Raw genomic sequence first — 12283 nt, 5'->3', positions numbered from 1 at the left:
ACCACCTCATTAAGCCAGTCTACTTTAATCAACACAGACTGTTTTAACTGCATATTCAATTTGGTTATTTATTTTCAGCAAACTTTAAAAAGTATTAGCTGACTCACGTGGCCTTAAATATCTTAATAACTCTGGGTTTGGTGGGCATTGCATCTACAGGCTGTTATCATTTGAAATGTGCATGTCTTACTAAATACTACCCCCCATCCCTTATTATCTAGGCTACTGTATCACAATGTCCTATGTAAAACTGTTTTTAGCCTCGACACTAATGACTGTCATAAGGTAGTTGATTATCTGTGCGCATCCTCTGAACCCCAAGCTGTGCCCTCCTATGTACTTATCCTTCACTTCCCCCAACTAATTTTCAAGAGATTACCACAATCCCCTCTTTACTTAGGTTTATTCAGAGATTGCAACCTCCATCCATTGTCCTTCCCTCCCGCTGTTTTTCCCCACACACCAGTAAGTACACTCTTTTGAAAACATCTGGGATACATCACAAAAGACTTCAACTCCAAATCTTCTGGCCATCCTGAAGACAAAGCTTGTTTGCAGCCCAAAACATTGGAAGACTATTGTTCTAGCATTCTATCATAGTACCCATACGTAAAAAGCGTCTTCGAAATAGCATATTAGCATATTATTAACTTTGCAATATCATGAGTAGGCCTACTTTTGACAATATAGGCCTATGGGATGATTGTCATGCTATGTATTAGTCACTATAGTACAGTGGGATTTTAGACTGTTTGGAATCCTTATTACAGGATCAGAGTTAAGACTTAAGACAAAAAAAGTAAGAAAAATACATTTTATTTACACTCATAAATATACACTAATAATGATTCCATAAATACCTCTTAGACAAGGCAAGTGGGCACTCACAAATGACTCATGTGGCAAAAAGGTGTCCATAGTGTAATCGCCTCATATTGTGACACCTGTGTACAACTGTTCTGTGTGCATTGGAGCCTGAGGGATGGAATGGACCAGTTGGTGTCCGTACATTGAGCGGTTTTCTAAGAATGGAGCCATTAGCAAAGTGTGCTCTGGGGGCATCCCATAGTTTAGATATGGCTGATAGAATGGACCAGGGGGCTGCGGATGAGGCACATACTGGTTAGACTGTGTGCTTGAAACAGGGTATCCATTATTCAAAGGCGCAACATACATGTTTACGTTGACATCAGTGCCAGGAGTGGAGGTGGTTGGTTGTCTTGGGGGTGCCAAGGTTGATCTTCCTGTTGAGCTGGAACTAGACTGGCGAGATGGAGTCATGCTCTCTGGAGATGGCCCTCCAGATTCCAACAGGCTGGTCTGGAAGGGTGCTGATGCATTTTGACGATCCTGTGCCTTTGGCTTTAGGCACTGGCAGCAACATATGGACACAATGGTGCCAAGTAGCACAAAGGACAGAAATGTGCTCACAACTATCACAAATGGCAAGTAGGCGGGTACTGGAGGGGAAAAAAGATAGAACAAAATGTAAATGCTGAACCACAAACCACGATCGATGAATTGTATACATTGAACCAAAATTACTATGCCTGCTATTTACTTCTAACAGAAATGCTTTAACCTTTCCAAGGGAGAGATAATTTAGCCATTACAGTTTAAATGTTGAATAAACCAAAAATAGAAAATGTTGACACAAAATCTTACCCGTTGGTGTCATGTTGATTGTGTTATCGTTTTCAAATTCAAAAAATTCTTCCAGGTCACAGGAGCTCTGATCCAGCCTCGCCTCCACAGCCGTGCAACAGTAGCGGAGCGCACAGGTCCCACAGCAGTACTTTGCGTCCTGGCCGTCATACTGCTCTGGACACTGGAAGCCCTTGTGCCAGATCTTGTAAGAGTCGGACCAGCCATGGCAATACTCTCCTGAGCTGGCCACAATATGTTTGTGCATCAAAGAGAAAAATAAATACAAAGCAACTAAAAAACGCATCTTGTATGACAGGAAAAACCCTCACACCCAATTGGTGAAACAGTTGTTTGGAGCTTCAAAAAGTTCAAATCAAAAGCCCAATGACATGCTCACAATTGGGAAGAAAATGGTCAATGAAATATCAACAACAATTCAATGAATTAAAAAATTATGTGATCCTGTCAATGGTCAAGTGGTGAAGCAAGGCAGATCTGTGACCATAATGGGAGTATGTGGCTATTTCACCTCTGTTTTATCCTCTGCCCCCCTCCCTCACACCTATTGTGTGCCTAATATGGGAGGGGCTTGATACATTACTTTGCTAATTTCATGTAGGTCTGCCCCAGGCCAAGACCTGTCTGCACTTTTGGATAAGGAGACAATACTATATGGGCTAATAGGCTACTGGACATTTTTTTTCAATGTTCATTCAAATTCAACCAGCCTTACTCAATTAGATATTCAAAATAGCAATGTGAGGTCTGGGTGTTATGTGTTACCTTGCCTATTTCTTTGAAAAGTTGTTGGAAGAAAATGGAGAGGTCTGCATTCAGTGCAAACAAAAATAAGTGAGGAGTTGAGGAAGGGAGCATGTGTTTGATACTACAATGTAGACTTTCAATCTTTAAAACTAATGATATATACCCTCTGATTCTTGAAGAATATAACTAATAAATGCCTCATGACCTTACTTCAACTGTCATACACCATCAAAACTTAAAATATAACCTCAAATCAAAGGTTATTGTTAGCGTACACAGTTTAGCAGATGTTACAGTGGGTGCAGCTAAATGCTTGTGTTACTAACTCCTAACAATGCAGTAAAAATGTCAAACAAGTACACAAATAATAATAATCCAATACTAAAAAATAAGAAATCAGGAATGTTAGGACAAATCCAGTTAACAACCCAAATAACACTGTATCAGTAATCCAAATGCATGCTGTGTATATACACCAGAAAGATATACTAAGAATGATATGTACAGCAGTAGATACAGTATATTACAGTGAGCTATGTTAAGAATCCGGTATATAAATACAGGCGGTGTATATAAACATTGTAACAAAAATGCAATGTACAGTAGTAGATATATAAGAATGAGCTATGTGAAGAATACAGTATATGAATGAGAATCCAGTATATAAATAAGAATCCAGTTTATAAATATGCGGTGAGTATTAACAGTGTAACAAAAATGCAATGTACAGTTGTAGATATATTTGAATGAGCCATATGAGATTACAGTATATGAATATGCAGTGTGAAAAACAGTATAAAAGAAACGGTCCAGTGTTTAATGTCTCTAAATACATGGGTCAGCAGCGTTGACTGTGTGTGTTTGTGTGTTATGTGTGAGTGAGTCTATCTTTGTCTCTTACTACAGAAGTACTGCTTACTACTCTCACTTACTACAGGAGATGGCGTGATGGCTGTTCAACAGTCTGATGGCCTGGAGATAGAAGTTGTTTTTCGGTCCCGGCTTTGATGCACCTGTACTGTCTCTGCTAGATGGTAGCAAAGTGACCTTGTTTTACTCAATTGTTTTTTAACAATGTAATTGTAACAAACACCATAAAGCATCAAAACATGGTTACAACTTTAATTTTGATTTCTAGGATGGTTAGTTTTTGCATCCATAGATATGTATTGGCGGGGAGACGTGTTGTTATTCTTTTAAATGCAGATTGCCCCTTTAATATTCTTATAATTTACTGTGGTGGTTGCTTTTACCGTTTAGGGTTTCATGGACTGGTTATGTCAATGTAGGCCTAAGCCTGGTCTGTCTGATTATTATACTAACTGGATACCGTAAGATACTAGGCTGAAGAAATACTGATTACATTTAGTCATTTAATCCTTCAACCCCCAACCAACAGGGTAGAGTAAACAAACTGTGCAAACAGTACGCTTGTCAGAGCTTGGAGCCGACTGGGGTGGTGATAATGAGTCTGTTTATCTTACCACAAATTTTTAAGTCTAGGTTTAGGAGGTCAAACACTATCTGTACCACACCCGGAGAAGTGCTGCATTCCCATTTACCTAATGAGCTATAGCCAAGTGACGTTGTTTTGTATATGCTTTCTCAATAATAAACAGAAGTAAGGTCAACTGAATAATATCAAACTTTGACATCAAACACCTAGCTATCCTAATAAAATGTTGTTGCTGTATTGCAATAATAAAGTGACAGGTTTCTTATTGATAGCAGTCAAGATACAATACATTTTTTATGTCCTTATATAAGCAGTAGTGGAAAAAGTACCCAGATGTCATCCTTGAGTAAAAGTAAATATACCTTAATAGAAAATTACTCAAGTAAAAGTGAAAGTTACCCAGTAAAATAATAATTGAGTAAAAGTCTAAAAGTATTTGGTTTTAAATATACTTAAGTATCAAAAGTAAATGTAATTGCTAAAATATACTAAAGTATCAAAAGTAAAAGTACAAATCATTTCAAATTCCTTATATTATGCAAACCAGATGGCCCATTTTTTATTTATTTTATTTACGGAAAGCCAGGGGCACACTCCAACACTCAGACATAATTTACAAACGAAGCATGTGTGTTTAGTGAATCTGCCAGATCAGAGGCAGTAGGGATGCAGTAGGGATGACCAGGGATGTTGCCTTGATAAGCGTGTGAATTGGACACTTTTCCTGTCCTGCTAAGCATTCAAAATGTAACAAGTACTTTTGGGTGTCAGGGAAAATGTATGGAGTAAAAAGTTAATTATTTTCTTTAGGAATGTAGTGAAGTAAAAGTTGTCAAAAATATAATTAGTAAAGTAAAGTACAGATACCCTAAAAAACGACTTAAGTAGTGCTTTAAAGTATCTTTACTTCAGTACTTTACACCACTGTATATAAGCACCTAACCTCTACATTCATATTTACCAGATAAGAGCAGGGAGAAAAAATACATCTCCTATATGCCATATCGCTGAAATCCATTGCAACGTTAAGGGCCATTACTAGCAAGTCAGCCTCCGTGAAACAAGCTTGCTGAATTAGCATCACAAACCCTAAACTGGCTGGCATTGTTTGTTGAATGCTAATTGGAAGGCACTTTAGACAATCGCAATTTACTCTCTTTGTGCTATACCTAATCTCTGCTAATAACACGATGACATGACCAGGATTCTCCAGCCGCTCAGGTTTAGAGTTTGAGTTAAGTCAGTATTATAAATTAAATTGAAATAAAAGTAATTGAGGACTATGAAGAATCATTTAGACTTTAAAGCATGTACTAGCATTCACAAAATTCTTTCACTCAAATATATTATGAGAATATAACAAATCTGATGTAATAAATTAGCAACAGAGCTCCCAAAGGTAAATTTACACAGATTCACTAATTCAACAGGTTGTTTTATTTGTGATTATTTTGACAAAAGGACAATCAATGCCCTAAATTTTATTAAAATGTTTTTTCAATCAGCAATGACATTTTCTCAGTTATCAGGTTATAAATCTGGAGGTAAGTAAAAGAGTCATTCAGATGATAATAAGGCTATCAATGGGGGGCCTCCCAAGTAATTAGGCAAATCATGGGCCACCCTGCAACACCTCACCCTAACGGTTTTGACTAGATAGAGTACAGTTTATGTTAAAATTGCCTTTTCGTAGCAGGTTAGGAGAACTTACGCAACAGGTTAGGATAATTAACATAGCAGGTTAGGAGAATTAGGTTATGGTTAGGAAAAAGGCCCTCCACATGATAAGAATATGCATCTTGACGTTCTAATACAGTAAGTGATATTCCATGAATGCATTCATAACCTTTTATCAACATTGTTAATTAAAGCTTTAGGCTATGTTCTTTGTGTGTTCTTATGGTCTAATCAAGTGTTGTATTTCATATAATTGAAATTACTAATACAATACAAATTGTAATTACTAATACAATACAATAATATCTCATATCAGCACAATGTTGGTATTTTACCCTTGCTAAAATCAGAGCAAAATGACACAAAACATAATAAAGTGTTAAGGGTGTTTGAACAAGCCAATAAGCAGTCTCAGCAAGTGCATGCAATGTCCAGACATGCTGTATAAATGCACACCAAATAATGCCGGTGTGCGTGGTAGGGTATATTTTCCTGTATACATTTTCCTACCGCAGCAAAATATGATACATGGCTGCATGGATTTGAAAACGGCAACCGTGTCAAATTTTACGAACTTTGGCTGCGTTTACACAGGGAGCACAATTCTCATCTTATTACACTAATTTGTCTTTTGACCAATCAGATCAGCGTTGATGTGAAAAGATCTGATGTGATTGGGCAAAAATACCAATTAGTGGAAAAATATCGGAATTGGGCTGCCTGTGTAAACGCAGCCTTAATTCCTCGTCTACAGTTCCCCACAAATAAGGCGACCTGGAACGCAACCCCGTTTTTTGCTCGGCAGGGACACAAAATTGCTTAACTTCTCTAGGGTAGGGGGCATCATTGAAAATTTTGGGTGAAAAGCATGCCCAAATTAAACTGCCTGCTACTCAGCCATAAAAGCTAGAATATGCATATAATTAGTAGATTTGGATAGAAAACACTCTGAAGTTTCTTAAACTGTTTGAATGATGTCTGTGAGTATAACAGAACTCATATGGCAGGCAAAAACCAGAGAAAAAATCCAACCAGGAAGTGGGAAATCTGAGGTCTGTCGTTTTTCAACTCTTTGCCTATCGAATACACAGTGTCTATGAGGTCATATTGCACTTCCTAAGGCTTCCACTAGATGTCAACAGTCTTTAGAACCTTGTTTGATGCTTCTACTGTGAAGTGGGGGCGAATGAGAGGGGATTGAGTCAGAGGTCTGCCAGAGCGCCACGAGCTGACCATGCGCGTTCACGTGATAGTTAGCTTGCGTTCCATTGCATTTCTGAAGACAAAGGAATTCTCCGGTTGGAACATTATTGAAGATTTATGTTAAAAACATCCTAAAGATTGATTCTATACATCGTTTGACATGTTTCTACGGACTGTAACAGAACTTTTTGACTTTTTGTCTGCACCTAGTGGACGCGCCTCATGAATTTTGATTACTGGGCTAAACGCGCAAACAAAAAGGAGGTGTTTGGACATAAATGATGGACATTATCGAACAAAACAAACATTTATTGTGGAACTGGGATTCCTGGGAGTGCATTCTGATGAAGATCATCAAAGGTAAGTAAATATTTATAATGCTATTTCTGACTTCTGTTGACTACACAACATGGCGGATATCTGTTTGGGTTGTGTTGGTCTCTGAGCGCTGTACTCAGATTATTGCATGGTGTGCTTTTTACGTAAAGTTTTTTTTAAATCTGACACAGCGGTTGCATTAAGGAGAAGTGGATCTAAAATTCCATGCATTACAGTTGTATCTTTTGGCAATGTTTATTATGCGTATTTCTGTAAATTGATGTGGCTCTCTGCAAAATCACTGGATGTTTTGGAACTACTGAACTTAACACGCCAATGTAAACTCAGATTTTTGGATATAAATATTAACTTTACCAAACAAAACATACATGTATTGTGTAACATGAAGTCCTATGAGTGTCATCTGATGAAGATCATCAAAGGTTAGTGATTAATTTTATCTCTATTTCTGCTTTTTGCGACTCCTCTCTTTGGCTGGAAAAATGGCTGTGTTTTTCTGTGACTTGGCTCTGACCTAACATAATCGTTTGGTGTGCTTTCGTCTTAATGTGCAAAATCGTTTCCTCGGGAAATGGCAAAAGACTATAAGAAAAAAGTCGCTGTGATAAAATGTATCTGGTTTAGACCAGCATCCATTTCTCGGCATAGGACAATGGAGCACATTTTAACGCCAAATGTAAGTGACCACTAGGTAGCAACTAAGCGAACATTAACTTCACTAGCCAGTATAACTTGTTAAATTTCCTAGGAGAGTTTTAACTGACTCGTCTACTTGTTCTTTAATTTAGTTAGCTATTAAGTATGTTATTGTCACGTTCTGACCTTAGTTCCTTTGTTTTGTCTTTTGTTTTAGTATGGTCAGGGCGTGAGTTGGGTAGTTTTTCTGTGATTTTCTATTTCTGTGTTTGGCCTGATATGGTTCTCAATCAGAGGCAGCTGTCAATCGTTGTCCCTGATTGGGAACCATATTTAGGTAGCCTGTTTTCTGTTGGGTTTTGTGGGTGGTTATTTTCAGTCTTTGTGTGTCTGCACCAGACATAACTGTTTTCGGTTGTTTCTTTGTTGTTTTGTTATTCAGTGTTCAGTTTTGATTATTATTAAATATCATGAACACTTACCACGCTGTACCTTGGTCCTCACCTTCTTCCACCGACGACAGCCGTTACAGTTATAGCCATTTGGGCATTGGTTTAAGTTAGTAGCTTGTTAGCTGTGTCATCAGAGAAATGTATTATAAATACATGGCTCTGGGTTTCATGAGACTAACACAGTCACTACAAGCAGCAACAAGCTAGTTAACTAAATTACATCCCTGCAAAGATTGTATAACTAACCCAAGGTAGACAACGACCTGTCGAGTCCAATGAGAACAAATTAGTCCTAGTGGGAAGAACCAGCAAGGACGGGGGGCAGAGCTAAGCACGAGCTAGCGAGATCCCTTGGGGTGTTCTAGCATGAATTTGCATATTCCATTAGGGAACAGCTACTCTATTACACATGCTCACTTCAGAGAGAGTGTGTGTGTGTGTGTGTGTGTGTGTGTGGGTGTGTGTACACATCTAGATGTGTATAAGAGAGAGGTGTGTGTGTGTGTGTGTGTGTGTGTGTGTGTGTGTGTGTGTGTGTGTGTGTGTGTGTGTGTTAAGAACAAATTCTGATTTACAATGACGGCCTACACCGGCCATTGGCCCGGATGACGTGGGGCCAACTGTGCACGGCCCTATGGGACTCCCAATCACGGCCGGTTGTGATACAGCCTGGAATCGAACCAGGGTGTCTGTAGTGACGCCTGAAGCACTGAGATGCAGTGCAAGGAAACCTGGGTATGACCGCTGTGCAAGGAAACCTGGGTATGACATTTGTTCAGATATCATGGCAAGGGGTGAGCGCCAAAGTACGTGCTATGAAAACAACCCTGACCCTTTCCCAAACCATGTACCCCTTTGATGTTCACAGCTATGAAGGCACTGGATAGATGTAGGCTTAGTTGGTGTGTAAGCAACCATGCCCCTTGGTAGGAGGAGTGGTGCCACACTGATTACGCCTACACTTATCCAGGTTTCTGCCAACTTTGAAGTGGTAGGGGTAAGAGACTTAAAAGCCAGGACACAAGATTAATAGTTTTTGTTTCACTCATAACCAGATTTTACACCATCTCATAGCTACAGTAGAGAAACTCCCTCTTACAGCCACAGGATGCCCGCTTCACATTTCCTGCAAGAATTTCCATGTGGCTCACTTTGTCATTCCCAGTGAGGGGGACTGCCAGAATGTGTATCAGTCCCTGCTCAGACTCTCCCAACCAGGTACTTACAGTAGACTTCCAGATCAACTCTCCTTTAACATTACACTTTGGAGAAAACAAGATTGTGATCATTGTGAATATTCATAACATTACACTTTGGAGAAAACAAGATTGTGATCATTGTGAATATTCATAAAATTCTTACCTACAATAACATTGGGCTTTTTGATAAGGAAAGTGGACGATTTGTATGCTTTTCTTTACAACCCAAAACAAGACGAAGATGAGAGAAGACATGGTTGGTTCTTTATTGACTCAGCCATGGATTTCAAAAGAATGGGATTGCCCAACGAGTTTTGGGAAATGACAGAATTCAACAGAACTATGAGGTAAGTTGACCAATTCTATGGGCATGCACATGTTTTCATGGCTATTGTAGTCATAAATGTTTTGTTCCCTCTGATGGATTGCTTAGCTTTGCAGCACATATCACTCAGAACTGGGCATTCCTAAAACTGCAAGCAAGGGCACAGTCTTGGAGTGCCAAATTCAGGAGCAGAGGGCGCATTCCTACTCTCTCCTACTTCCACAAGCAAAGTAATGTAAGTTCAGACTCTCCTTTATTTAATGCAAGGGTCAGCGACTCATCTCTGCTCATGCTATACTTACAGTATATGTTAATGATTACAATGGCATTCCAAATGCACTTCATGGTGACGCTGTTCTGGTTTTCCTCTCGCATACCAGGCTGCCATTTGCCGTTGTAGCCAGCCCCTGTTCGGGTTAAATGCTCGATGTGTAGAAGATGAGGCGATGCTACAGGCAATCAGCCAGGCTAATCCCAAAAGCACCTTCATGTATGGTGGATACCAGACCTAAGGTAAGAACCACATTTTAAGATAAATGTATTGCTAATTTCCCCTCTGTTGTATTTTTCTCAACCCTAACCCAAACTGTCCTGCCTTTCTTCTATTTCAAGTTGAATGCCATGGCCAATAGAGCAGCAGGGAAGGGATACGAGAATGAGGACAACTACTCAAACATCCGCTTTCAGTTTGTGGGCATCGAGAATATCCATGTCATGAGAAACAGTCTGCAGAAGCTTCTAGAAGGTTACTATCATTGGTCTCACATAAAAAGGGATGAACCATAATCTTCGGGTGTAGTGGTTTTTATTTATTAATCATATACTTGTGTAAAACTCAAGTCATTTTGCAGCATGAAAAGACGAGGCAAAGTTCATGCTTAACAAAGCCTCCAGTTTATAAGGTGCCTAGTTTTCTGTTTTCAGTGTGTGCTATGAAGTCTCCAACAATGAGTGACTACTTGACGGGACTGGAGAATTCTGGTTGGCTGCGTCACATCAAGGCTGTGAAGCAGCTGGAGCAGCTGATGGATGCTGGAGTGTTTCTAGCTAAGGTAATAGACATCCTTCCATGTAGCCATCTCCTTTGTGTTGCTGTGTTTGAATTAAACATTCTTATTAGGTACCTATAACCTGTGAAAAAATGTATTAAAACCCCCAAATGATCATGTTTGCATCTACTTTTTACTCTAGCATGTGGTTCTGAGCTATCCCTTGTCTCTACTAAGGCTGTGGCTGAGGAGAAGGCTAACGTGCTTGTGCACTGCCCAGATGGCTGTGATCGCACAGCCCAGGTGTGCTCTCTGGCCAGCATCCTCTTGGACCCCTTCTATCGGACCATCAAGGGACTCATGGTGAGAACAGTCTGGTTTACTAACAGTATCTTGACAATATGAGTATTTGTGTGCTGGACTGCTCAGTTATTGTCTACTAAATCTAGGAATTATATTTAGTATAATGATTTTTTTAAATCATCTATACATTTTAAACTCTCAGTCGGTTTCTTTTAAGGTTTTGATAGAAAAAGAATGGATATGTATGGGTCATAAGTTTAGACAAAGGTAATAACTTATAATATTTTGAACAAGGTTAATAATTTAACCATTTTGGTGTTCAATCATTAGTGTGTGCTAAATTAGTGAACTTTGAGACTAAAACAATTGAACTATCGGACAAAATAAAACCAGGATGTCAAGAGTTAAGATCTTCATGGTGCACCTAGGCCATACTAATAGAATGGATGTAATATTGATTTGTAGGTGTGGGCATGTGAACGGGGATCACAAGGAGATGTCCCCTGTATTCACCCAGTTCATTGAATGTCTTTGGAATCTCATCGAGCAGTACCCCTGTGGCTTTGAGTACAACGAAAAGTACCTTTTGGAAATCCACAACCATGTTTATGCCTGCCAGTTTGGAAACTTCATTGGCAACTGCCAAAGAGAGCGAGAGGAGATGCGGTGAGGACTCCCTGAAATAAACTGCAGTGTCTATGCAGCCATCTGATTTTACTTTTCTGTAATAGTCATTTCCATGACAGAATTTCCTGGAGTCAAACTGTTTTAGAATTTTAATCTGTTTAATTGAAAGGACAAGTTGTTCACTTTCAGACTTAAGGAGAGGACCTTCTCCGTTTGGCCATTTCTGTGGGAGAAATGCCCTCAGTACAGAAATCCTCTGTACAAGCGCTCATTAGGAAGGGAAGTTCTGAGGCCAAGCACATTACCATTGAATTTCAAGTATGTTCTCATTGGTTTCTATACAGAGTTTTCAACTATAAGCAATTTATTGCCAATGGCTCAATAGGTGTGTAGAATATATTTGCAAACATTTGAATTGCGTTAAAATATATGGAATGGCGTGGATTTATTTGGCAGGTTTTGGTGTGGCATGTATAATCATTTTGACAAGGGCATGTAGCCAAAGCAATCATTCTAGATCAGAAGAAAATGACAAGATCTCCAGAGAGTAAGTGGATATACTGTGTATATATATTTTTTTAATTGCTCATGTAAAGCTTTCTGGGGTGGCTTGAATAAGTTTTCCCAATGTTTTCATTCCTCTAGCAGTTGGCAGTCATAGATGG

The 12283-nt window shown here is 39.1% G+C and overlaps 1 protein-coding gene and 1 pseudogene across 1 annotated transcript; one reads left to right on the top strand and one right to left on the bottom strand.

The window, feature by feature from the left end:
• Positions 1-868: 868 nt before the first annotated feature.
• On the bottom strand, positions 869-2125 carry shisa2a (shisa family member 2a). Its single transcript, XM_024010916.2, has 2 exons — positions 1666-2125; positions 869-1460 (listed from the first exon to the last, which is right to left on the bottom strand). Exons 1-2 carry the CDS (start codon positions 1949-1951, stop codon positions 931-933), a joined length of 816 nt encoding a protein of 271 aa, XP_023866684.1. The 5' UTR covers positions 1952-2125; the 3' UTR covers positions 869-930.
• A 7543-nt stretch (positions 2126-9668) lies between these two features.
• Positions 9669-12080, top strand: LOC111979995 (phosphatidylinositol-3,5-bisphosphate 3-phosphatase MTMR8-like; annotated as a pseudogene).
• The last annotated feature ends 203 nt before the right edge of the window (positions 12081-12283 follow it).

The sequence above is a fragment of the Salvelinus sp. IW2-2015 genome, linkage group LG20, assembly GCF_002910315.2.
Source record: "Salvelinus sp. IW2-2015 linkage group LG20, ASM291031v2, whole genome shotgun sequence".
NCBI lineage: Eukaryota > Metazoa > Chordata > Actinopteri > Salmoniformes > Salmonidae > Salvelinus > Salvelinus sp. IW2-2015.
The sequence above is the reverse complement of the archived record's forward strand: the minus strand, read 5'-3'. Positions and strand labels throughout refer to the sequence as shown.

What these genes read in the sequence shown, in the direction of transcription:
- shisa2a (XM_024010916.2), bottom strand. Translation starts at nt 1,951, where the DNA reads ATGCGTTTTTTAGTTGCTTTGTATTTATTTTTCTCTTTGATGCACAAA. An exon ending in AATCAACATGACACCAACGG is followed by an intron (nt 1,461 to 1,665) that starts GTAAGATTTTGT and finishes TTTCCCCTCCAG; the next exon opens with TACCCGCCTACTTGCCATTT.